The sequence below is a fragment of the Hemiscyllium ocellatum genome, chromosome 4 (genome assembly GCF_020745735.1).
Source record: "Hemiscyllium ocellatum isolate sHemOce1 chromosome 4, sHemOce1.pat.X.cur, whole genome shotgun sequence".
NCBI classification, from domain to species: domain Eukaryota; kingdom Metazoa; phylum Chordata; class Chondrichthyes; order Orectolobiformes; family Hemiscylliidae; genus Hemiscyllium; species Hemiscyllium ocellatum.
In genome coordinates this window covers 130,157,486-130,184,873 of record NC_083404.1, presented here as the reverse complement: position 1 = coordinate 130,184,873, position 27,388 = coordinate 130,157,486, and the positions used below count along the sequence as shown (strand labels likewise).

Sequence of the window (27,388 nt, the reverse complement as noted above, 5' to 3'; positions counted from 1 at the left end):
TCTAGTTCAATGGGCTCTGATTTTGTGTTTTAGCTTAGGCAAATAAAATCCAATTGATTCTGATTTATAGTGCTTAAATGTTCATGCCATATTCTTTGCCTCCACATATTGAGGAACCAGTCCAATGATTAAGTTTGTTTTGCTGGGCATCTACAGAAAGCTGGTTTAGGTCATAAATTTTAAATCTTTCATTTTCAAATGCTGTCCTTCAGAGGTTCACGTTCCATATTAGTTGAAACCGGGCTGAGAAAATTTGGTCACAACCTTTTTTTTTAAATTGGTGTCACTATATTGGAGTCACTTCTAATGACTCCTTCTGTAGTAATAATGTTGGAACACTAGCAATAAGGGTACAGCTGTTATTATGGGCAAAGTTAACCTGCAAATTGAATAATTCAAATTGATAATATTCTTTTGAGGATTAATTCCCAAAGTGTGTCTGGGATGATTTTCTGGATCACTAAGTTGAGGAATCAATGAGAGAACCGGCCATCCTCAACTGGATATTGTGTTGAGAAAGGAATAATTGGCAATCTAGTTGTGCAAGACCCTTTGGGAGAGAGTGGTCATATGATCAAATTCTTTGTTATGATAGTGAGTCATGGAGTTGATACAGATTAGACTTAGTGTGGAAACAGGCCCTTCGGCCCAACAAGTCCACACCGACCCGCCGAAGCGAAACCCACCCATACCCCTACATTTACCCCTTACCTAACACTACGGGCAATTTAGCATGGCCAATTCACCTGACCCGCACATCTTTGGACTGTGGGAGGAAACCGGAGCACCAGGAGGAAACCCACGCAGACTCGAATCCTGAAGATTAAAAACGAAACTTTGATGGTAATCCAGGTGTGTGCTGGTTATAATAAATTGGCGAGTACTTGACAGTGACTAGGCGGAGTTAGATACATTCTTTAAGGCTCCAGGCATGATAGGGTTGGAGGAGAAAGTGGGATGAAGCAGACTCCAAAAATGCTTTGTCCTCCCAAAGTAACTTGCTGTTGTATGTTCCAAAAGGAAAAGTTTTGATGTCACCATAGTTGGTTCAGTCTGAATCAGTCACAGATGTCACCACTCTTTTGCATCCATACTTGCAGCAGGAAAACTTGCTGAAACTTTGACCCTCTATCACAGTGCTACTCAGACTGGATTTTGATTATGGTGCTTTCCATGTATCCAACACTATTTGTACATGTACAGACAAATTTTCGAATTCGCTTTAATTGTTGTAAAATGTATGCAAATGCCATGTAATGAGTGCAATCTTGGACAATTATAGCTTAATAGTCAAATCCGTTGCAGATCTTCTTTGTACACATTGTTTGCATCATGAATTTTGTACTAAGTACAACTTTGCAACTCTGTTTCAGGTGGTGGAGGGGATGGGAGTAGTGGAAATGAAGAAGATGGCAATGTTGGTGCATCAGCTAGTCTTTCTAATTCTACAACCTATGGTGATCGATGGGGATGTAAAATGGTGGATAGAAATGTAGCTGGTGAAGAAGGTAACCATGATCGTACAGCAACTGTTCTGTCTAATACTGCAACAGTTGAAAATTTGCAAGGCCTCAGAATGATGGACAGGAATGTTGCTGGGCAAGATGAACCACACACTGTGCTACCATCACAAGGAGATAGGGAATTTGCTGAGCAAAATGAGGTAAGAAAGCAAAATAAGACAAACTTAGTTTTTGATCTGCTTTTCAATTATTTGCACTCTTATACTGATTTTGAGTTGCATTAATTATGTTAACAGAATTTCAGAATGCTTTTCATTTACATGCTGCTTTGAATATTGGAGTTATCTTGTCTTTTAGACAGAGGGTCGGTTGGACCCTGTAGGCAATGGAAAAGTCATCACTGCAGTCCCTGGAATATCTCTTAATTTACCTTCTAGAAGAAGTTCAACTCATCACCAGGAAACTTTAGTAAGTGAAATTCCTTTTTTAAAAAAAGGTTCAAATTTTTAAATCACTTTTCATTTTGGAGTTGCTACCTACCTGAAATAATATCAATATTTGACAACAAGGGGTAGGGGGTGATAACTCATGGCCGCTCTTTTAGATACACCTTGAGCCAGTGAGAATCTATGCACGACAGTGGAATAGTTGTGGGGGTGGGGTATCTGGGCCACTGGTGTCTCTTGCAGTAAAAGAGAGACTCAAAGCCTTTTCTTTGCTTGTCATAGACAAGTTATGTGAAGAACTAAAATAAAACTTGATTAGGTCAGTTTGGGATGCTGGATTTTAAATATAAGCAGTACGTGAAAAGCTGTACAGCAGAAGTCCTTCTGCAACCCCTAGCTCAGCTAATTGAGGAAACTCTTGAGCACGGAAGAACAGGATTGTTACTGCAAGCTCATTGAAGATTGTTATTATTTGTGTTTTGGTGCTTTTGCTTCTGTTTTCAATCAGCTGGTGGCAAAGGAATAAGCAGATACGTATGGAGCTTTATACTTAGTGTGCTGTAAATATTTGTCTATGCTGTAGTTAGGATGATAGTGGAATTAGTTGCACACTTTTTTTTTCACAGGAAGTTGCACTGCTTAGTGATGCTTGCAAAAACAAAAGCTACATCTTGTACTCCATATTCTTTCTGAACAATCAATGGATGTCCAGCTTCATTACTGCATAAGTTAAGGTTTTTTTCTAGTATGCATGCTTTCAGTTTGAGCACTTTTTGCTTAAACTTCTAGCATTCCAGGAAAAGCACTCCGTTTTGTTCTTTACTTGTTAATCTAAAGTTCAGTTTGAAGTTTATAATACAATTTCCTTTTTATTTTTATTCTTATTCTATCAGATTATCTTCCAAGTTCTGACTTCCCATTGTTATAATCTGATCATTTCTGAATGAATTTTGTTATGTATTTTACAGTGAAAAGCCACTGTCTCCATTTTAGTATTGTTTAAAAATAACAAAAAAACTAGAATTTTGTTTCAATTCTTTCTCTATCAGCAAATCTCATTTAAAATTCATTTTTCATTAAGTAACCAGTTTTATTTCAGAAGCAGTAACAAAACACTTAATTGATCATATGATAAAATTCATTGGTTCATTGTTCAAACCAAATGTCAGAAACTCTTCCAAATGTCATGTGGGCTTGGATTTTTTGATCATGTACTTAAAGTTGTTTGACTGTACTTATGTACATCATTATTGCTACAATATTACTGTGAACAACCGTTGGTCAATTTCCTTCACTATAGTATCTGACACTTGTCTGAGGAAGAGGGACAGAAAGGAAGTGGTTGAAGTTTGAGAGGGACTTAGCTGAAGCTTGCTTTGAGCTGTGGGCAATGGGCAGATGAATGTCGGGAAAGTTGCTTGAGAAACCAGTCCGGATGTCTCTTGTATGGTGAGAGCAGTATTGGCATTGAGGGGAGGTGTTTGTGATGGGTGGGGCAAGGCAAATACATGTGGTAATGAGTTGGCTTTAAATTGAAACATGGATTTTGTTTATAGGATTAAAATTCCCCTGAGCAGGTGATTTTTAGAATTGGTGATAGTTGCATGATTTCACAACAGCTTGACTGTTCTGTTTCTTTTAACGCAAGCTGCTGCTGACAGTCCAAATGTCATCTTCAGCTCTCGGTTCTCTGTTTACAGCTCCTTACCTGAAATGATGAAAACTCAGTGAGGGTTCTAACAATGTTTACATATCTCTAAAGTTAGTCTTTATATTGTGCCATGACCTCAACTACTTAAAGCATATTCCCATTTAAGATCAGTAATGAATTAGTATGCTGCAAAATTTGAAAGCCTTGGAACTAAAAAGTCTGACATAATTTCACCAAGGATCCTTGGAAAAGGATCTTTGTGGTACTGACTACAATGTCTGGGTAGATGGAACTAAACTAGGAGAAGCACAAGTGCAATGGATTAAAATTACTACTGCTCAGTTTTGTTAAACTGCTCGCAGGAGACCCTCATAATTTAGTATAGTTGTTGTACTGAATGATAAGCATCTACATCAATGCTTATCCTGTACTGGATGATGAGCATTGATGTAGATGTTATGGAAATATTAGATTGCTTTAAATTTAGAGAAATGGTTCATATGTAACTAATTTTATTTGGCTAAAAGCTAACTGCCATTATAATAGTTTCCTTTTTAAAAATCTGAGATATTGAGCCATAGGTGGTCTAATTTTCTGTTTTGGTTCCACAGGAAGCTGTGAATACCAGTGTATGTAATGAAATGAAGCTGGATTCTGTGTATTTTCGTGCTGTGAGTGGTAATGTCACCACAGATGACCAGTTACTTTCTACTGTCGAAGGCACCCCCTTCCGTCTTTCACACATTGCGTACACACCTTCTGGAAATGGCATTACGGATTTGCGAGATGGACCTTGTGGCGACATAATGGGCCACACAGCAGCTAGAGGAAGCGGTGATGCTGATGAGTCGTTAAGTGCTGATTTGGGTCCACCTCTTGCTGCTGCCTACTTATCACCTGTGTATCCAGTTGGAAGTACAAGTGAGATGTGGCGTGACTCTTCAAAAAGCTCTCCTTTTCATAAGCAGCAGAAAGCTGATTGGAGCACTGGGTGTTCTCAATGGGATAATGAGAAAGGTACCTCCATAAAGTTGCAAAGTCAGGAGTACTTAGTCATGTATTGTGTGATAGCTCCGTCTACAGTTGTTCTGCAGCTGACTTCTAATCTAAAAGATAATCTCTGGCTAAGGAAGGAGACTGAAGGCAAGAAGCAACAGGCCAGTTAGTTTAATATTGCTATTGGTTGGTTTAGTAAAAAGCTGAAAGGTTTATTTTCAGATGTTTTGTCACCATACTAGGTAACATCCTCAGTGAGCCTCTGGATTAAGCACTGCTGATGATTCCTGTTTTCTATTTATGTTTTGGTATTTTTGGGTTGGTGATGTCATTTCCTATGAGAAAAAGATCATGTTACCTAGTATGGTGACGAACCTTCCAGCTCAGTGAGCAAACCTACATCCAGATGTTGAAACTATTTATTGGAGGTGCTATAAAAGAGCATTTACAAGTTCAATTCGGTAGAGGCAACATGGTTGTATGAAAGGGAATTCACATGAAACTAGTTTATTGGAAGACTTTGAGAAAATAAGTTATTATGATTAAATACCATCCAAGTCTAAGCACAGAACACCCACCAGCTCTTTTTAATGAGGTGTGCAGCAAGGATAATAGTGGAAAGTTTAAGCTTGGCATGTAATGGGTAACATTGACATGGATAGAAAATTGTCCAGCAAACAGGAAACCTGGCATGAATATATCCTTTTCTGGCCGTATACCCCAGGGATCAGATCTGGATCTACAACATTTTCCAATTTCTATAAATGACTTGAGTGAAGGGAATAAAGGCAAGAGTGCTAAATTTGCTGATGATAAAAATAAGAAGGAAAGTGAGTTCAGTAGCAAGAATCTGGCAATGGTATGTAATATGGGAAATATGAAATTGCAAACTTTGGTCAGGGAGAAAGTATTATTTAAATAAGGAGAATTAATCTTTCTCTGCACCTTCTGTAGCTGAAATGCTGTATATTCTGCATTCTGTTCCATTACCTTGATGTACTTGGATTTGGGTCAAGGTATGATTTGTCTGGTTAGTATGCAAAAGCAATACTTTTCATTCCATCTTGTACATGTGACAATAATTAAATCAAGCAGGTGCACAATGCATTTTGTTTTTGCTCCTCCCTACTTTTTCCATTTGACCTGTGGGTTAAGTTGACAGTCCAGACTTGAGGTCATTCCTGCAATCTCTCTTTTTTTTGTTTTTGGAGCTTCTCTCAGGACTCCAGTTTTACTGGTTAATCCAACATATTTTATTACATTCTTGACTTCAGCTCCTGACACTGAGTATCAAAAATGTCTTTTCTATAGATAGCAAATGTCGAATGTGTCCAGTAGATATAAATATTTGCATGGTACCTTCAAGAAAGAAGATGGGAAGAAAACTGGAATGAAGACTCCTGTTGAGTGTATACTTTTTTTTCTTTCTTTTTGCAGGGCAGAGACAAAGTGTGGTTTATCAAAATGAAGAAGGGAACTGGGTGACAGATCTGGCTTATTATTATTCACTGGATAAAGAACAGGATCACTTTAGCCTACCAACTGATTTAGTCAATAGTATTCAAGAAGAAACTTTCATATCTGGCAGTAAGATTTTAATTACTCAATAACATTTTAAAGAAATAATTTGATGAAGTTTGCTTGGCTGAAGAAAATTTCATTGTTTTTAATAGTTTTTTCATGAAACTTTGCAGACAAAGCTGTTGCATTGATTGAAGAAGATCAAGAGGAGTTTGAGGAAGAAAATAAGTTCACTAAGGTCTGAGAAAATTTTGTTGTCTGTCCTAGTGTACTTTTTTTAATGAAAAGAGATCTTGATATGAAAGTGAATGTATTTTTTTTAAGGTGTTCATTTGTTGTAGAACATAAGAATACTGCATTTATTTCTTGTAGATAAAATTTTAAAATTTGTGAAGTAATAATTGAATTTCACTTTTAGTTTTCATAGTTAAATCTATTTTGTTTAACATTGCAAAAATATTATTTGCACCAATTTTCTCAAACTTGAACACAAGACAGTTTTAGACTGCAGTGATAAGAGGATTCATGATGCTTCTGCGTTCATTGAATCCCTACAGTGTGGAAACAGGTCCTTTGGCTCAACAAATCCACACTGACCCTCTGAAGAGTAACTCACCCAGACCAGTTCCCCAACCCTATTACTCTACATTAAGCCCTGACTAATGCACCAAACTGACACGTTCCTCAACACAATCGGCAATTTAGCTTGGCCAATTCACCTAACCTAACCTACACGTCTTTGGATTGTGGGAGGAAATTGGAGCACCTGGAGGAAACCCATGCAGACACTGGGAGAATGTGCAAACTCCACACAGACGGAGGCTGGAATCGAACCTGGGTCCCTGTCTGTGTGAGGCCGGATGCTAACCGCTGAATCACCATGTTGCCCATCTGAGAATTCAAAGCACAGAATCTTGTTGATAACTGACTTTTTTTAAAACACTTTATGAGCTCATTTACATATCTAGCAATGAACAAGACTCTATTCTCTGGGCCATTTGGCACGATAGTCAACTTTATTAATTCACTAGTTTTACTGTTTAATTGTCCAACATATAATACATTTGCACTACTCAATGCAATTTTCAGCAAGTCCATACAATAGTAGTTCACATTTAGTGAAACCATGTATCATGTTATGATACTGCCAATCCTGTTGGCACTGAATTGTACTTTCCTCATTCAAATTTCAAGAATGACTGCATGAGCAGGTAATCAGTAATCTCATCCCTTTTTCTTTTAAACAACAAACGAGTGATTTTTTTTGAATGTGGATGTCTTGTCACCTTGACATCATTCCAAAAATTGCCAGATATTGTGGGTTGGATAAAAAATAGCTTTTACCTCAAATTAGTAGGCTTATTAGAGGTTAATTGTGAAGGATAATTTCACAAGGTTTGGAGGTGTCAGGAAAAGTTAGGATTTTGTAGGGACCCATTGAAAATGATGGGAAAACAGTGATTGGGAGTATGAATAATCTGGAAAAGTAGGCAGTCAAGTGGAGAATATAATTAACTGTTAAATTGACAAAACTTCATTGGATATAAATAGTGCATATTTATGTGCTGGAGGTTAGATCATTGCCCCATAACTTGGTTTCAAAAACATGCAGATCTTGAGGGAGTTCAAGGCAATTGGGATAGACAGCAAAGTATGACAACACCATCCACTTAGCCGTTTTCTTATTAAGTGGTGAGCTGGTTTCGGGAGCTGAATGCCTATTACCCCTAATTTGTAGATTTATTTTTTCTGAATCACCTTTTTTTGTTTTTGACCAAAGGGACTTTTCTCCAAACTAATTGACTAGTGTCAAATGGATGATTACAAGTTTCTGAATCAAATTGAAGTATAGTTTTCTTTTAAAAAGACTACTGTTTAAAGCCCCTTTATGTATAATAGTGGATTTGAAGCCACCAGCAACCAAATGTTAGACAGAAATGTCACATTTTTAATTCTCCATTTACCTGCTCTCATTGGTATGTCTTAATTCGTGAATCAGTTAAATGAATTTTGAAGTCTTTTGCTACTGTAGTAACTAAACAATGAAAAGAAGATTGTTCTTGTCTTTAGTTTGCCTTGACTTTGTTAAAACTTTTGAGCCAAACAAGATAAGAATCCTGCCCTAGATCATGACTATGTTGTGAGACTAGTTAGTAAAAACTAAGCCATACCAGGGTTTTTTTTATTGTTAATGATTTATCATGCAGGTCATTCAGAAGTAATGCACACTTTTTTGATTTTTAGTGCAGTGGAAGTCATTATAGTCCCACAGGACCATAGGCTGCTTTCAAAAAAAAAAGATGACTGATTACAGAATTTAACCTGACGTCCACCACCCCTCTGGTGAAGGGGCAAAGTTGAGCTGTCTTCATCACAAGTTCGTTTCTAATGCTAATGCTGGAGAAAATCAGAATGTCACTGATTTTTAAGTTCGCCTTCTGACCATCCCAGATGCATTAAGTACTTTTCACATGCAAATGGGTTAAACTAAGCTCCTGAAGATTAATTTTGAAATAACTTGAAGTAGCCAAGTACATTCTTTGCTGTTAAGCAAATTGATTTTATTAAAGTGCGAGTGGAAAAATTATGCAGTTTAGATAACATGGTGTACTTTTGCTAACTGCATTGAATGTGGATCTATAAATATCTTTCCATGTTTTAGATACTTAAGGTGTTTTAAAAGTCTGTTTTTATTCAGCACCACCACCTCAATTCTTGGAACAATTATTTCAACTATAGTGACTTGTGGTCTATTAGCAAATAGAAATACCAATGAAACTGCATTGTGAAACGAGTGACTTGCTAAATGTTTTGCTTTTTTAATTAAAATTGAGGCAGCAACTGAAGTTCACTATTAAGTTTACATTTATATTTGACATTCTACTCATCGCTCAAAGTTACCAAATAGAAATGCCAGCACTTATTTTGTATAGGACGATAAAATGGATGCCACCTTTACGGATGGATCGCTTGGAAATGATTCCTGGCAGCTGCCAGCTAATAGCTACTTGATGTTGAGAGCATCACAGGCAGGATCTGATTTTATGCAAGGCAGTCAGAGTTATCTCCGTCTCACTCTGGGAGAATTCTTCAGTGAAAGATCAGAGGCTCTTGGATGTCTTGGAGAACAAAACAGTGGCATAAAACGGGTTAGTTGAAGATTTGAAGTAGATATATTTAATTTCTTAAACACTTTTTTAAACCAATGCATCAGTTGAGAATCTGAATCTTATGAGTAACTCAGATCCTCCAAAGTGAGGATTTAAAAATTAGGGTACAATAAATTTCATTTTTCTGTAAAATTTTACATTGGTATTAATACAGATTATTCCTAAATCTGTTAGCCTTCATTTGGATATTCCATAACATCACCAGAACGCAGAGCACCTGTTGTTTTATTTGAACCTGATGTTTCGAAAGACCACAGTGAAACCTCTGAGCTTTGCAATGACAATGCACTTCATTCAGGTAAACTAAAACCTAAACTTGTTTGCATCAAAATTAACTATTCCTTAATAAATGTGATTGTGACCAAAATAAGTGTTTTGCTAATTTGATGAAAGAGACTTTGTTTTGCAATTATATTAAATTTTGTCCTTGAGTTAACAAACCCCCTCAACCAGGAAGATCAGGATATTGTTTGCTTTTATAATTTGGAATGTACTGCTTGAGATGTTGAACAAGATTGAAAACTTCCTTCAAAAAGGAATTGGAAGCATATTTCAAAAGGAAACCTTCCTAGGATTATCGGCAAAGTGCAGCAGACTGAGAGTAATTGGATATGTTTTTTTTTCCGCAGAGTGGGAATGGGAACAGTGGAGTAGTTTGGTCATATCTTAATCTTTCATTCTTCCCTGGAACTAGGGGAGGTGACATAAGACTGAAGAATTGCAAAAATTATGGTTTATTCCTAAAATTACAGATTGGTCAGTTGAACTTCAGTGGTATGGAAGTTGAAACAACTTATTTGGAGCAAAATAAATCACAGAAAATGGGGAGCTTTATCGATAGGGGCACATTACAGAGGAACCTTGATTATCTGAACGAGATGGGCCGGCACTATTTCATTTGAATAATTGATTATTCCGTTAATTGATTTACTCTGGGGCTCAGAGTTTTCTATAAAGTCTGCTCCCCATTCAGGAGACTAGGCAAAAGCACACTGCATGTGAGGTCTCACCCCACCTCCCCCCCCCCCCCCCCCCCCCCCCCCAAACCTCAGACCGTCCCCAACCCTCGCACCCCCATTCTCTCTTCCTCCTCCCCACCCCCACCCCCACCCCTCCCAAAAATGCTTGGGCAGCCAGACTGTACACTAACAGTAAGACTGCTGCTGCCTTGTGGGGTAAGTCTCCAAATAACACATGTGCATGCACAGCCAGACCGACACAACATTTTGACACATTCCACCTTTGCCCTGTACAGGGCAATGTTGGAGAGATTACCTGGGGAAGGGGGGGTTGGGGTTTAGGGTTCACCCCTCTGTAAAAGTCCAGGGAAAATATCAGGGGAGAGAGAGAGGATGGGAGGTCAGTCATTTGGAGACTGTGCCTGGACTGTCCAGGACTGATCTCTGCAACATTTCGGTGAGCTGAGTTTATTTTTAATCATTGTATCTGTCAACAAAAGATGTGATCAGGGTTGAAATAGCTCGACGACATCATGTTTCTATCAGAACCTTGAGATCCCCTTCGGATAATTCAATATTCATATAATCGAGGTTCCTCTGTATACAGGAGCAAGGAGATGATATTGAACTGTGTAAGGCAGTCAGCTGAGAGTATTGTGTACAGTTGTGGGTGCCACCTCTTTAGCAAGGTAATAAATGCATTGGAGTGCAGAAATAACTTTCCCTGTGGGAGAGAAGGCTGAGAGGAGATTTAGTGAAGGTTTGTAAAATTGCAAGTGGAATAGATAAGGACATGTTTTTCTCAGTTGTAAAAGGAGCAACAATGAGGGCACAGGCTTAGTGATATGCCAGAGTAGTAAAAATGCAAGAAAAACATGTTAAGACGGCGGGTAGTTAAGGTATGGAATATAATGTATGAAAATGTGTTGAGAGCAGGATTGATTGTGACATTATTGGTCATTGGAAGATTATTTGGACAGAAGTATTATGCATGGATACAGGAAGGAAAGCAGTAGGTAATGATGCTCATTTGAAGAGTCTGTGCAAGCATGATGGGCTCATTAGTGGCGTCCTGTGCCTATGATGGTGATGTCTGCAACGTACACTGACATTCGGTTGCTAATGTACAATTGTTAGATGTTATGGACCAGGCCAGACCTCCCTCAAAATATTTTGAGAAGGGAGCAGAGACCCTAACTTTTTCTTACTTTAAAGGTACATGTAAAGTGGGTGTTCCAGGTGTGATTCAACTGGTCAAACCACTCTGCTTTAAGCAAAACACAATTTATTTAACCCTTCAGTTAAAACGTGAACAAAAAAAAGTAGAATTTAGAAATACTTAAATATTGGAAAACTTAACCGAATACTTGATGTTCTAACTTAACTAATTAACTGTTCCAATATAGACACTGATTCTTACAGGCAGGGTTCTAATCCAGGAGGAAACAAAACAAGAGATTTTTAGACCAAGTTAGGAGTTCTCTTAAAGTTTGAAACTCTTCTGGTACTTGCATATCTTGTGACTGCTGCAGCTTAAAACAAAATTTTGAAACTTGAATTGACCACACCCCCTCCTTCCATTGTTGAACTGTTTCTTTATTTTAAAGAAAAACCCAGCTTCTTAGACTCTCCAGCACCTCCTGCCTTTACACCCTCCCTACAAAAAACCCAGGACAAAATACCTTTCTTCAAGTGACAGCATCGTCACAGTGATAAAACCTTTAATATAGGGGCAGAAGTGGGCCATTCAGCCCATTAAGTTTACTCTGCCATTCAATTAGATCAGCAATGGTTTCATAATCCTTGACCTGTTTTCCTGACTTTTATCTCCTCTTCCCCCACCCCCCACCCCATAAACCTTTGATTCCCTTTATTGATTTGAAACCCTGTCTCAGACTTGAATATACTTCATGTTCCAGTGACAATACACTTGTGTGGTGAAGAATTTCAGATTCCTTGTCTTAAATGTGCGACCCCTTATTCTGAGATCTGGTCACAGATTCTCCCAGAAGGTGAAACAAACTTCCCTCATCAACCCTGTCAAAGCGTTATGTAGCACAAAAACAGACCCTTTGACCATGTCAAATATAATCCCAAACTAAACCAGTCCCCCCTGCCTGCTCCTGGCCCATATCCCTCCAAACCTTTCCTAGTCTTGCACCTAACCAAAAGTCTTTTAAATGTCATAGTTGTACCCACATCCATCAATTCCTCATGAAGTTCATTCTACATATTAACCATCCTCTGTGTAAAAGAAATTTGTCTCTTGCATCTTAAAATCTCTCTCCCTTCACCTTTTTAAAAATGTGCCCCCTAGTCTTGAAGTTCCCCCATCCAAGGGAAAAGACAACTTCCATTAACTCTATGTATACACCCCTCCTTATTTTATGGACGACTTTCAGATTGCTCTAAACCTCCTACACTTCAATGAACAAAGTCCCAGCCTTTCTTTATAACCGAAACCTTATATACCTAGCAACATCCCAGTAAATCTATTCTGAACCCTCTCAAGCTTAATAATATCCTTCATATTATGCACGGCATGGTGGCACAGTGGTTAGCACTGCTGCCTCACAGCACCAGAGACCCGGGTTCAATTCCCGACTCAGGCGACTGACTGTGTGGAGTTTGCACGTTCTCCCCGTGTCTGCGTGGGTTTCCTCTGGGTGCTCCGGTTTCCTCCCACAGTCCAAAGATGTGCGGGTCAGGTGAATTGGCCATGCTAAATTGCCCATAGTGTTAGGTAAGGGGTAAATGTACGGGTATGGGTGGGTTGCGCTTCAGCGGGTCGGTGTGGACTTGTTGGGCCGAAGGGCCTGTTTCCACACTGTAAGTAATCTAATCTAATCTAATCTATATAACTGGGCACAGTATTCCCGAAGAGGATTCACCAATGTCCTGTACAACCTCAACATGACTTCCCAACTTCTATCCTCGAAGGACTGAGAAATAGAGGCAAGCATGCCAAATGCATTTTTTAAACAGCCTGTCCATATGTGATGCAAACCTCAGAATTATGTACCTGCACCACTAGGTCCCTCTGTTCAAAAGCACCACTCAAGGCCCTACCATTAATTGTATAAACTTTAGTCTTGCATTTTGGTATAACAAACAATACTTCACATTTATCCAGACTGAATTCTGTCTGCCATTTTTCAGCCCATTGATCTATTTGATGAAGATATCTTTTGTAAGCTTAAAAAACCTTCTTCACTGTCTACTATGCCACCAATTTTGGTGTAGTCTGCAAACTTGCAAGCGATGCCTTTTATATTCTCATCCAAATCCCTTACATAAATGACAAACAGAAGTCCCCTTGGAATCTTGTATGTTCAAAAAGCTCATCTCTCATTCTTGTCAAGCCCCAAACTATTCAGCCTCTCCTCAAGATGGTCCCACCAATACTGGTATCAGCATAACGAGTCTTCTGTAGACTGCCACCAATGCCTGTATACCTTTCCTTTAGATAAGGGGTTCAATCATGAATTCACAGTATTCCAACTGCGATCTGCCTAGTTTCAGCAAAACCTACTTATGTCATTTGTGACATTGATTATCTTTAATTTCTCTTCCTAACTACCAATGCCCCTACCTTACCCATTCCAATCTATCTCCCTCTGAACTGACTGCACTCAGCTCAGATCCCATCCTAACTTTGCAATCAAGCAAAGGTGGTATTGTCTGGCATACTGACCTCTACGTTGAACATGACCCCACCATCAAATACCAGGCAGTTGTATCCACTAATCTCCTTTTTCATCTGGTGATGTCTACCTGCAAGGTCATAGTACCCAAGTCCTCTAGTGGCCATTTCAACTTCCTTCCCAAAAATCCACAAAAAGGATATAGTTTGTTTCTGCCTACTCCTGTCCCACAGAACTAATTTCTTCCTTCCTTGACTCAACTTTTTTCTCTCTTTTTCCAGTTAGATCCGCATTTCTTCTGAAAACAAACGCTGGAGATCACAGCAGCAGACTCTAACCACCACCTCTTCGCCATAGATGTAGAATGTCCATTGTACGTGTTCATTCCCCATTAGATGGCCTCAGTGCTTTCTGTTTCTTCCTGGAGAAAGTCCTGAATCATCATCCTCTACCATTACCCTCTTTTACTTATCTGAGCTTGTCCTCACTTTGAACAACATCTCTAACTCCTTTTACCTGAAAGAAAGGAGCAGAGTGGGTATGGGTATCTGAATGGACCCTAATTATGCCTGTCTCTTTATTAGGTAATTGGAACATTCCTTGTTCTGATCCTGTTTTGGCCCTACCACAGCTTTTTTTTTCACTAACACACTGATGAGCACATTGGTGCTGCTTCCTTCTCTCATCCAAAACTGGCAAAGTTTTTGTCTATTGCACTTCCAATTTCCACTCTGTCCTCTCAAGAACATGGAAGTGGGAGAGGAAGTAGTCAATTCAGCCCAGTCTGCCATTTAACATGATCATGGCTGATCTTAATCTGTTCACTCCTTGATCTGGTCCAACGCTGACTTCCCTTGCCTTCCTCAACGAATGTTTCCAATTCTGGGGATAGGCTGGCTACCAATATCCACTATAAACCTACTGATCCCCACAGTTACTTTGACCAAGCATCTTCACACCCTTCTTCCTTTAAGCACTCTGTTCTGGTCTCTCAGGTTTTCTGTCTCCATCACACCTGTTCACAAGGGAATCTCCGATATGCTCACTTCTTCCTCAATTAAGGATTTCCCAGCACTGTAGTTGACAGGGTTCTCCGTTGTGGGAAATGGGACAAACATATTCACCCTCGCTTTTCCTTCCCACACTGGCAATACTGTCTCACTGCTCCACCAGTAGCCACCTCCAAAGGATCATTAGCTGCCATTTCTGCCACCTCCAGTGGGATGCTACCATCAGACATCTTCCCCTCCCTTGTCAGCTTTCCACAGGTCATGGTCTGTTTGGGGCCTGGTGCACTCCTCTTCACTCCCAATACCTTTTCACATTCCTATGGCACCTTTTCCATGCAATCATACAAGGTGTAACACCTGTCCATTTATTTTCTCCCTCTTCAGTATCAAAGGCCACAGACAAACCTACCAGTTCAAGCAGTGATTTTACTTGCAAGTCACTCAGTCTGGCCGAATGTATTCACCCCTTTAACATTGGGGAGACAAAATGCAGACAAGGTAACTACTTTACAGAAGACCCAAGTTTTTTTTTGTCCATAAAAATAACCCTGAACTTCGTGTTGCCTACCACTTCAATGCACCACAATGTTTCTTGGCTACCATCTCTCTCTTGGGCTTGCTGCAGTGCTAAAGTGAAGCATTGTTCAAACTGGAAGAACAATGTCTCATTTTCCAGTTGGCGACTCTGAAGCCTTCGGGGACTTGGTATCAAATTCAATAATTTTCAGGCCTAAGTATCTTCTCTTGTGTCCTTATCCCAGCCCATCCAACACCAGACCTTGTCATCACACAGGTTGCTGTCATAGCCACCCCATTGTCAGTGACTAATGGTTCCAGTCAGCAGCTATTGACTCCCCAGGCTGACCATGCGTTCGTTTGTCCAACTGCTGTTTTCACTCTTGCATGAGACTTCTTTGGGCTTCATTTCCATCCATTGCTTACACTTCCATTCTCTTCCTCCCCACCACCCCACTCTTAAGCATAGATGCAAACCTTTTCTTGGCTGCAATCAGTTCTGAATAAGTATCACTGGACATGAAACATTAACTCTGCATTCTCTCCATAGATGCTGCCAGACATGCTGAGTTTTCACAAATTTTTTTTGTTTCCGATTTCCAGTAGTTCCTTGAAAGTGGGAGTTGCAGGTCAATAAGGTAGTCAATAAAGCATTTGATATGCTTGTCTTTATTGGTCAGTATATTAAGTACAGGAGTTGGGATTTCCTATTGTAGCTCTATAGGACATTGGTTGAGTTGCTTTGGGAATACTACAATAAATTCTGGTCTCCCTGCTACAGGAAGGATGTTCTGAAACTTGAAAGGGTTCAGAAAAGATTTACAAGGATGTTGCCAGGGTTGGGGAGGCGTTTGAAATGTAGTGAGAGGTTAATAGGCTGGGGCAATCCTCCCTGGAGCATGGAAGGCTGAGGGGGTGACCTTTCTAGAGGCTTAAAATCATGAGGGGTGTCGATAGTTTGGGTAAATAGATAGTCTTTTCTTTGGGGTTTGGAGAGTCAAACAGGTTTAAGGTGAGAGGGAAAAGGTTTTAAAAGGGGCCTAGGAAGAGGCAACCTTTTGACATAGATGGTAGTGTATACATGGAATGAGCTGCCAGAGGAAGTAGTGGAGGTATGATTACATCATTTAAAATGCATCAGCTTGGGCATCTCTGTGTCTCTCTCTCTCTCTCTCTCTCTCTCTCTCTCTCTCTCTCTCGTCTCTTTTCTTTCTCTCGGTCTATCATATAGACAGAAAATTGGCAAAGTTGTTCTTTTGTGGCACTGAAAGTGTGCCAATTCAGTGGTTCAAAAACACTGCTTACCACAGAGATTTAGGAATGTACAATAGTGCCATCTGGCAATTCTGACTCTGCCCAATCATCGTGCTCACAGATTTGTTTTTTGTGTAAGCCTTAATCTGAAGGGGTGGGCAGGCTAAAATACAAAGTGAAAGTTGTGTTACAGCTGTATCAATCTTGGTTAGACCGCTCCATTTGTGTGAACACCAGGAGTTGAAGTCTAGGAGCAATTGGCCAGAACTTTGCTGAATTATCTGGGTTTGTTTCGGGGCCAAATGTCCTACTCCTGCTCCCATTTCTTATGTATTTGATTGTTGTTTTGGTTAATAGCTCGACTTTAGAGACTTCCATTACGTTGCCTGAAAGTTGATAATTCCTGAACGATTAGGGTGCCTGCAGAATTAAAATTTCCAAACATCAGAATTAGGAGCATGATTGACCATTCTGCTTTCCCCACCCTCCACCCCGAGAGTTGTCTCTGCTGTTCAGTGAAATCATGGCTGATCTAATTTGAAAACAGTGTTAGAACACTGGCAGGTCCAGGAGACTTTGTGAATAGACAAACAGATTTACCGTTTCATTGGTCTTTGGAACTTCAAAGCAGAGTTACTAGACTTGAATTATTACCTCTGTTCTGTTGTCCCACAGATGTTGCCTGAAGTGTTGAGTTTCTCCCATACTTTATTTTAGATCTCCAGCATCTGCAGTCTTTTGCTTTTATATGGCTAATCTGATTTGTCTCCATTCTTGTGCTCCAAAACTTCCTATGGTCAAGAATGTTTCTGTCTCTGCCTGCAAAGTATTCAATGACCCTGCTTCTACTGCTGTCTGGGGTAGTAAGTTCTAAAGACATGAACCCTCTGAATGAAATGTGTTCTTCTCAAATTGTTTTAAGTGGGAAATTCCTTTATTTTAAAATGCTGACCTTGAGTTCTGGATTCCCTCAAAAGGAAGCATCCTTTCAGAATGCATCATCCAGATTTCTGTCAAGAATTCATAGTGAATGGTAGGACCTTGAGTGTAGTGGAACAGAGGGACCTTGGAGTTCAGGTGCACTGTTCTCTGAAAGTGGAGTTTCAGCTAGCTAGCACAATGAAGAAGGCTGTTGGCACACTGGCCTTCATTGGTCAGGGTATTGAGTATAGACGTTGAGAAGTTATGTTGCAGTTGTATAGGATGTTGTTGAGGCCACACTTGAAGTAATGTGTTCAGTTTTGGCCAACTTTCTACAAAAAGAATGTTTTTAAGCTGGAAGGGGTGCAAAAGAAATTTCCAAGGTGTTACTAGAACTCAACAGACTGAGTTACATGGAGAGGTTGGACAAACTCTCTCCTTTCTTTGGAGTGTAGGAGACTGAGGTGGCTATCTTTAGGAATGTTAAAAATCATGAGAGGAATGGATAGGGTGAATGCACTCAGTTTTCTTTCTCCCAGGGATGGGAATTGAGGACTAGAGAGCATCAGTTTAAGGTTAGAGGAGAAAAAATAAGAGGTTGCCTGAGGGGCAACTTGTTTATGCAGAGGGTGATACGCCTGGAATGAGTCGCTTGTGGAAGTGGTTGAGACAGGTACATGAACAACTTTTAAAAGGCATTTGGGCAAATACATGGATTCTGAAGGATTAGAAGGATATGGACCAAGTGCAGGGAAATGGGATGAGCATTGATGGACATTTTGGTCAGCATGGACTAGAGGATCTGACTCTGCTGTAGGACTCCATGACTCTATATGTTTCAGTGACATCACCTAAATTCCAGTGGATTCAGGCCCATCCTGACTGATCTTTCCTTGTAAGGTTAACTCCTTCAACACTGGTATCAGTCAAGTAAACCTCCTCTGAGGTGCTTGAACTATGTTTCAGGCTTTCCTTTAGAGATCAAAATTGTATATTAGTCTGACCAATGGTCTATATAGCCAGAAATTTCTTGTTTAGGGTGAATTCAATTCATAATTACTTGATTGTTACTTGTTCATTCAACATTTTGAACTTGGTAGTATATTTATTTTCTCTAATTGAGAAACACCCATGGCTTGGAAAAACTAACCCATTCGTTTTTAATTTTGTCAGTACTGCTGGGTTGTAACTGAAGGTAGATCTGTCAAGTAGTTGTTTCTGAGAGAGGTAGGCGACAGTTTTAAAACTGTTTAAAAATAGGTTACTTTGGTGTCTAAGTTTAGTGATACTCCAGACCAAAAGTGTTTGCTTCAAACCCTGAAGGAGTTACCTGAATGAGTCTACCTTTCCTTGATTCTTTATAACTGAGGTTGTCACTACTAGGAATTGAAGCCACTGTTAAGTCAAACCCCATGTGGGATAGTGAAGGACGTTCTCTCTGGTGTTCAATACTGGAGTAGGATACTTTTGGCATTAGGTTTTTACCATGATTTGAAGACTTCAAGCATAATAATGCAAATAATTTGATTTATTCTGTTTCACTGTTAAAACGAAATCTGTAGCATTGTACTTGTCAATGAGACTACCTTGTTAAAAACCAAAAAGTGAAGTATGATCTACCAAGATGGTTTCATTCTGAAATCTGACTTGTCCACTGACAACGTCAGCTGGGTTCACGAGGTGAGGGAAATCTTTTTCATACAATGCATGAGTAGGTGGAGGAACATACTAACCAGAATGTTTAAGACATTTAAAAATAAGTTAACAGTTTATTTGAAAGTAAATGTTCAGAGTTATGGGGTAAAGGAAAAAGAATGATATAAACTGAAATGTTGATGCAGTCTTAAGTTTACTTCTACTCTGCGACGCTTTTGAGTCCTTTCCTCTAAAATTAAATTTAAATTATAAAACATCAAGGAGTTTGTTTTTGCACAGCAGAATTGAGATGCACAGATCAAGAGACTATTGCAGAAATTTCAACTATATTTCCAACTGATAAGCAAACTGGAAATGACAAATTTCAAATTGACAAGGAACCAAGTTCAAGAATTCACGTGAATGAAAGCGGGGTCAGTACATTTTTATTATTTGCATCAGATGTTAAATGAATGAGATTTAAATTTTCAAGTTTTGCTCATTGCCAATTAAACTCATTAAGCTAGTTATGCTGGTTATTAGTGACCATAATATCTCAGAACTATTCTTAGAGATGGAGTGTGACATTGTTTATTCTGAGACTTGGTTCCTGAATCTCAGAGGAAACACAAATAGTTTGAGGGGCAGCTGTCCCAGAGATGTTCTCTGAAATGATCCACAAGACCTGTCTCCCTGATGTAGAGGAGACCACACTGGGTGTAATGGATGTAGAATTCAGCCAAGGAGGACAAGAGGATTGATTCTCAGAAGGGGAAAATAGAGTACAAGAGTAAGCTTGTTGGCAACATGGAAAGTTTCAGATTGTTTATATAACTGAGAGATTGTAGACAAATGTAAGTTCCTTCCAGTCTGAAAAAGTACTGGCCAACCAAATGTATACTTCAGTTTAAATTCACAAAAGAGGGCACAAGTAAGATGCTAGAAATGTTGGCAACTCTGGTTAGTGAGAGGGAGAAACTGAAGAAAAATCATAATTATTAATGGGGAAATGGTTGGAGAAATTGTTGAGATTGAAATCCCCAAGACCTGATAATATATATCCAAGATACTAAGTAGCCCTAGAAATTGTTGGTCATCTTCCAAGATTCAGTCGACTGGAAAACCTATTACAGATTGGAGGGTAGTTAATATGATCTCCATATTGAAGAAGGGAGGCAGAGAGAAATTGGGAATTATCGATTAGTTTACCTGAAGATAGTGGTGGGGAAAATGTTGGTGTCCGTTATATTAGAAAAAAAGCAGAGCACTTATCTGCGTCCAATCTTGCCACTTGTAACATGAATTTACAAAGAAATTTTGATCTTCAAATGTAGTGTAATTCTTCGAGGATGCATCTGGCCAATTGGTGTGGGGAGCCAATGGATGAACTTTATTTGGACTCTGAGAAGGCTTTCGACCAAATCCTTTATAAGAGATGAATGTGTCAAATTTAAAATGTGTGGGATTGTGGGTAGCATATTGAGGTGGATTAAGGACTAATTGGCAGAAGGAAACTTTGGGAATAAACTGATCTCTTTCTGAACAGCCAATGACCAGTGAGGTATAACAGGAATCAATATTAGGAGGACCAACATCCATTTAAGATTTTTATGAAGGGATTAAATGTCATGTATCTCCAAGCTCATAGATGGCTTAAAACTGGGTGGGAGAGTGAGCTGTTGGGAGATTGCAAAGATATTCCAGTGAGATTTGGACAAGTTGAAGTGTTTGGGCCAATGTATGGCAGATGCAGTATAATGTGAATAAATAAGGTTATTTATTTGGCAGTAAAAGAGCAGGAAGGCAGATTATCATCTGGCCATAGATTGAGAGGAGGGTGTGCAATGAGACCTGGTCTCTTACAGCATTATTACAGATAAGCATGCAGCAGCAGCTGGCTGGTAAGAAAACAAATTGTATGTTGGCCTCTGTAGTAAGTAGATTAGAGTGCAAGAGCTGGGATGTCTCACTGCAATTTTGCAGCCCTCTCGTGAGATCAAACCTAGAAGTTTGTGTGCATTTTTGGACTCCTAACTGAGAAAGGTGTTCTGGTTATGGAGAAAATGCAAAGAAGGTACACCAGACTGAATCCTGGAATGGTAAGACTGACTATTAAAGATTGACTGGATCAGTTAGAATTCTAGTCATAGAGTTCAGAATAAAATGGGGGCGATCCCATGGAAATCTCAAATTCTACAGGAGTAGACCAAATAGATGCAGGAAGAATGTTCCCAATGATGAGGGCAGTCCAGAACCAGGACTGTACAGATACTATAGCCTATTTAGGATTGAGACCAGAAGAAATTCCCATAGGCTCGCTGCATTCACCTCTTCACCCAGAGTGGTGAGCATGTGGAATTTGCTACCATGTGTCTTTGCATTTGAGGCCAAAATATTTTATGATTTTAGGAAGGAGTTGGGTTTATAGGAATGAAAGGTTATGAAGGAGAAAGCAGGAGCAGGAGAGAATTGGATGATCAGCTATATTCATGATGAATAGTGGAATGGGCATGGCATTGAATGGGAGAAAGTGAGGAGTGCAGATGCTGAAGATCAGAGCTGAAAAATGTGTTGCTGAAAAAGCGCAGCAGGTCAGGCAGCATCCAAGGAGCAGGAGAATCGACGTTTCGGGCAGAAGTCCTTCTTCAGGCATGAGGAAGGTGTGCCAAGCAGGCGAAGATAAAAGGTAGGGAGGAGGGACTTGGGGGAGGGGTGTTGGGAATGCGATAGGTGGAAGGAGGTTAAGGTGAGGGTGATAGGCTAGTGTGGGTTGGGGATGGAGAGGTCGGGAAGAAGATTGCAGGTCAAGGGGACGGTACTGAGTCCGAGGGTTGGGACTGAGATAAGGTGGGGGGAGGGGAAACGCGGAAGTTGGGGAAATCAGCATTCATCCCTTGTGGTTGGAGGGTTCATAGAACATAGAAAAATACAGCGCAGTACAGGCCCTTCGGCCCTCGATGTTGCGCCGACCAAATCCTACATAACCTACACTAGCCCAATAACTTCCATATGCCTATCCAATGCCTGCTTAAATGACCATAAAGAGGGAGAGTTCACCACTGCTACTGGCAGGGCATTCCATGAACTCTCAACCCGCTGCGTAAAGAATCTACCCCTAACATCTGTCCTATACCTACCACCCCTTAATTTAAAGCTGTCCCCCCTAGTAACAGCTGACTCCATTAGCGGTAAAAGGTTCTCAGTGTCTACCCTATCTAAACCCCTAATCATCTTCTACACCTCTATCAAATCTCCCCTAAACCTTCTTTTCTCCAATGAGAACAGGCCCAAGTGCCTCAGCCTTTCCTCATAGGATCTTCCTACCATGCCAGGCAACATCCTGGTAAACCTCCTCTGCACTCGTTCCAATGCCTCCACATCCTTCCTATAGTATGGCGACCAAAACTGCACACAATACTCCAGGTGAGGCCGCACCAGAGTCTTATACAACTGCAACATGACCTCAGGACTCCGGAACTCAATTCCTCTACCAATAAAGCCCAGTACACCATATGCTTTCCTCACAGCACTATTTACCTGGGTGGCAACTTTCAGAGATCTGTGTAAATGGACACCAAGATCCCTCTGCTCATCCACACTACCAAGTAGCCTACCATTAGCCCAGTAATCCATCTTCTTGTTACTCCTACCAAAGTGAATGACTTCACACTTAGCTACATTGAATTCCATCTGCCACCTTTCTGCCCAGATCTGCAACCTGTGGATGTGGTAACCTGCCACATCCTTCTTCACTGTCCACAACTCCACCGACCTTTGTGTCATCCGCAAACTTGCTCACCCAGCTTTCAAGCCCCTCCTCTAGATCATTTATAAAGATGACAAACAGCAATGGTCCCAAAACAGATCCCTGTGGTACACCGCTAGTAACTGCACTCCAAGATGAACCTAGTCTATCAACTACTACCCTCTGTCTCCTTCCAGCCAGCCAATTCCTAATCCAAACCTCTAATGCACCCTCAATGCCATACCTCTGTAGATTTTGCATTAGCCTACCATGGGGTACCTTATCGAACGCCTTGCTAAAATCCATATACACCACATCTACTGCTTTACCCTCATCCACCTCCTTAGTCACCTTCTCAAAGAACTCAATAAGGTGGAAGATGAGGCGCTCTTCCTCCAGGTGTCGTGTTGCCATGGTCTGGTGATTGGAGGAGGCCAAGGACCTGCATGTCCTTGGTGGAGTGGGAGGGGGAGTTAAAGTGTTCAGCCATGGGGCGGTTTGGGTTGGTTGGTGCAGGTGTCCCAGAGGTTTTCTCTGAAACGATGCGCAAGTAGGCGGCCTGTCACCCCAATGTAGAGGAGGCCACATCGGGTGCAGCAAATGATGTGTGCGGAGGTGCAAGTGAATTTGTGATGGATATGGAAGGATCCCTTGGAGCCTTGGAGGGAATTGAGGGAAGTGTGGGCGCAAGTTTTGCATTCCTTGTGGTTGCAGGGGAAGGTGCTGGGAGTGGAAGTTGAGTTGGTGGGGAGGGGTGTGGACCTGACGAGGGAGTCGCGGAGGGAGTGGTCTTTCCGGAATGCTGATGGGGAGGGGAGGGAAATATATCCTTGGTGGTGGGGTCTGTTTGGAGGTAGCGGAAATGACGAAGGATGATACGATGTACCTGGAGGTTGGTGGGGTGGTAGGCGAGGACCAGTGCAGTTCTGCCTGGTGGCAATTGGAGGGTGTATTTCAAAGGCAAGTGAAGGAGATGCGGTGGAGAGCATCGTCAACCACGTTTGAGGGGAAATTGCGGTCTTTGAAGGAGGCCATCTGGATTGTTCGGTATTGGAATTGGTCCTCCTGGGAGCACATGCGGCGGAGGTGAAGGAATTGGGAATATGGGATGGCGTTTATACAGGGGACAGGAGGAGGTGTAATCTAAGTAGCTGTGGGAGTCAGTCGGTTTATAGTAAATGTCCATGTTGAGTCGGTCGCCCGAGATAGAAATGGAGAGGTCTAGGAAGGGGAGGGAGGAATTTGAGACGGTCCAGGTAAATTTGAGGTCGGGTGAAGGTGTTAGTAAAGTGGATGATCCGTTCAACCTCCTCGTGGGAGCATGAGGTAGCGCCAATACAGTCATCGATGTAGTGGAGGAAAAGGTGGGGGGCGGTGCCAGTGTAGCTGAGGAAGATGGTCTGTTCCATATATCTGACAAAGAAAAGGCATAGCTGGGGTCAATGCGGGTTCCCATGGCTACTCATTTGATTTGGAGGAAGTGGGAGGATTGGGAAGAGAAGTTGTTAAGAGTGAGGACCAGTTCAGTCAGTCGAAGGAGGGTGTCAGTGGAAGGGTACTGGTTGGTGCGGCGGGGAAGGAAGAAGCAGAGGGCTTTGAGGCCTTCGTGATGGGGGATGGAGGTGTATAGGGACTGGATGTCCATGGTGAAGATAAGGCGTTGGGGGCCGGGGAAGCGAAAATCATGGAGGAGGTGGAGGGCGTGGGTGGTGTCCCGAACATAGGTGGGGAGTCCTTGGGCTAAGGGGGACAGGACCGTGTCGAGGTCCAACCACACGGGGTGACTGCAGACTTCTCCAGTTTCGTCATTTCCCCTACCCCCCACCTTATCTCAGTCCCAACCCTCGGACTCAGCACTGCCTTCTTGACCTGCAATCTTCTTCCCGACCCCTCCACCCCCACCCCTCTCCGGCCTTTCACCCCCACCTTAACTTCCTTCCACCTATCGCATTCCCAACGTCCCTCCCCCAAGGTGCCTCCTCCCTACCTTTTATCTTAGCCTGCTTGGCACACCTTCCTCATGGCATTGGTCTACTCCTTCCTACTCCTAGTTTGATTATTTATGTTCCCATGTTCCTATGACCTGCTGAGTAAAGGCTTGCAGGCAGAACAACATTAAAGTATTTCCTTTTAAATTGTACAGTTAACATGTAACTCAAATTGTTTCCTTCTTTTTGTAGAATATGCAATATATGAGTTCACCTGTGAAAGCTGAAGAACCTAGAGCGTGCAATGGCACAGATTCTGTTTTAAGTATAAGTACAATTGCTTCTGCCATAGCTGATGCTTCTGTGAGTGCTGATCCATCTCAGTTAGCTGCAATGATTTTGGAACTTTCTAATAAGAACAGGAAGAAAAATGAGCCTGCAGCTATGAGCACAAAACCAAATGTGCAATTGCAGGACCAGAAAAGTAATATGAAGGATTTGGGTGTTATGGTGGAGAAGGTTTGTGAAAGATCTGAGACCAATGAAAGTCAAGAGCTAAAATCTGAATTTAAACAAACGTCCGAATCTGTTTCTATTTGTAGTTCAGATTCTATTGGTTCTTCTGAAAATTCCAGGAATCCTCCCAGCATGTCAAATTCATTTTCAGAAAAATCTTCCTTAAGTAGCACCAGTAAGGAAGAAAGTAAGAAATCTGTGCTTTCAAATGAAGAGTTGTGCCAAAACAATCTAAAGAATGACAGTAGCTATTGCAAATCAGTTAAGGATAGGAACCGACCACATGGTCAAAATGATAGCACAGAAACCTGTACACCTGAATCAAGTAGATTTCAAGGTCATAAAGGTGGCTATAGCCAGTTCACCAATGCAAAGTGGATGACAAAAGAGGGATTTGTGAACAACCGAGCTTTTTCAAGTGGAAATGCATTGACTGAGGTGCCAAATATAGACTGTACTGTTTCTGTGGTTGAGAAACATGAAGAATCTCCTTCAGCTATTTCGAAGAAACTTTCCGTGCAGAAGAGAGAGAATGAAGCTTACTTGGAAAAATCTCTTCAGAAAGCAAAGGCTGAAAGTGTGTCAGAGATGAAACAAAAAGATGTTAAAAAGATGTTTTCAGAAACGTCTTATGAGAGAGTGTTAAGAGTAGAACATCAAGATTTAAAAATCCCTGTTTCTCCAGAACTCACTGTTGTTCATGGTGTGACTGTGAATAATTCCAGTTTGCATCATCCAAAATTGCAGACCATTGAACCAGTGGAGCAAACATATATAGAATCGATAAGTGAAGACAACAAAGAGATAGAAGTAATTTCAAAGCTGCAAGGAGAGAGAGATGAACAAGAGAGTTCCAATTTCAATAATCGGAAAGTGTGTGCCAACTTTCAACAATATGATCAGGCACAAGTTGCACCAAAAAACAGCACTACTGGTAAGCAATCACTGAACAATGCAATGTTCTTTCCTTTTAAATGATACTACTATTGGTTTGATTTTTTAAAAAAAAAGTGATCTGTTTTTTGGGCTGCCTTTTTAAAACTATGTATTTGGGAAGTGTAGATTTTAGATGAACCTAGATCCTATCAAGTCTTATTCAAAGTCCTATTGCTTTAGTAGCCTTATGTCTACCAATAAGTAAAAAATGAGGTCTGCAGATGCTGGAGATCACAGCTGAAAATGTGTTGCTGGTCAAAGCACAGCAGGCCAGGCAGCATCTCAGGAATAGAGAATTCGACGTTTTGAGCATAAGCCCTTCATCAGGAATGAGAGAGAGTAGCCAAGCAGGCTAAGATAAAAGGTAGGGAGGAGGGACTTGGGGAGGTGGGATAGGTGGAAGGAGGTAAAGGTGAGGGTGATAGGCCGGAGTGGGGTGGGGGCGGAGAGGTCAGGAAGAAGATTGCAGGTTAGGAGGGCGGTGCTGAGTTGAGGGAACCGACTGAGACAAGGTGGGGGGAGGGGAAATGAGGAAACTGGAGAAATCTGAATTCATACCTTGTGGTTGGAGGGTTCCCAGGCGGAAGATGAGGCGCTCCTCCTCCAGCCGTCGTGTTGTTATGTTCTGCCGGTGGAGGAGTCCAAGGACCTGCATGTCCTCGGTGGAGTGGGAGGGAGAGTTAAAGTGTTGAGCCACGGGGTGGTTGGGTTGGTTGGTCCGGGCGTCCCTGAGGTGTTCTCTGAAGCGTTCCGCAAGTAAGCGGCCTGCCTCACCAATATAGAGGAGGCCACATCGGGTGCAGCGGATGCAACAGGTGATATGTGTGGAGGTACAGGTGAACTTGTGGCAGATATGGAAGGATCCCTTGGGGCCTTGGAGGGAAGTGAGTGTGGAGGTGTGGGCGCAAGTTTTACATTTCCTGCGGTTGCAGGGGAAAGTGCCGGGGGTGGAGGTTGGGTTGGTGGGGGGTGTGGACCTGACGAGGGAGTCACGAAGGGGGTGGTCCTTGTGGAACGCTGATAGGGGAGGGGAGGGAAATATATCCTTGGTGGTGGGGTCCGTTTGGAGGTGGCGGA

General features: G+C 41.3%; 1 protein-coding gene across 4 annotated transcripts in view; it reads left to right on the top strand.

The window, feature by feature from the left end:
• Positions 1 to 27,388, top strand: part of cep192 (centrosomal protein 192) — a 182,503-nt gene that overhangs the window by 43,973 nt on the left and 111,142 nt on the right. For all 4 annotated transcript variants that reach the window (XM_060823867.1, XM_060823868.1, XM_060823866.1 and 1 more), the window contains exons 10-18: positions 1,374 to 1,663; positions 1,821 to 1,931; positions 4,172 to 4,577; positions 5,994 to 6,143; positions 6,251 to 6,315; positions 9,011 to 9,226; positions 9,422 to 9,545; positions 19,490 to 19,620; positions 25,112 to 26,309. In XM_060823867.1, the coding sequence (XP_060679850.1) occupies positions 1,374 to 1,663; positions 1,821 to 1,931; positions 4,172 to 4,577; positions 5,994 to 6,143; positions 6,251 to 6,315; positions 9,011 to 9,226; positions 9,422 to 9,545; positions 19,490 to 19,620; positions 25,112 to 26,309 (2,691 nt within the window). The remainder of the gene's footprint in view (positions 1 to 1,373; positions 1,664 to 1,820; positions 1,932 to 4,171; positions 4,578 to 5,993; positions 6,144 to 6,250; positions 6,316 to 9,010; positions 9,227 to 9,421; positions 9,546 to 19,489; positions 19,621 to 25,111; positions 26,310 to 27,388) is intronic.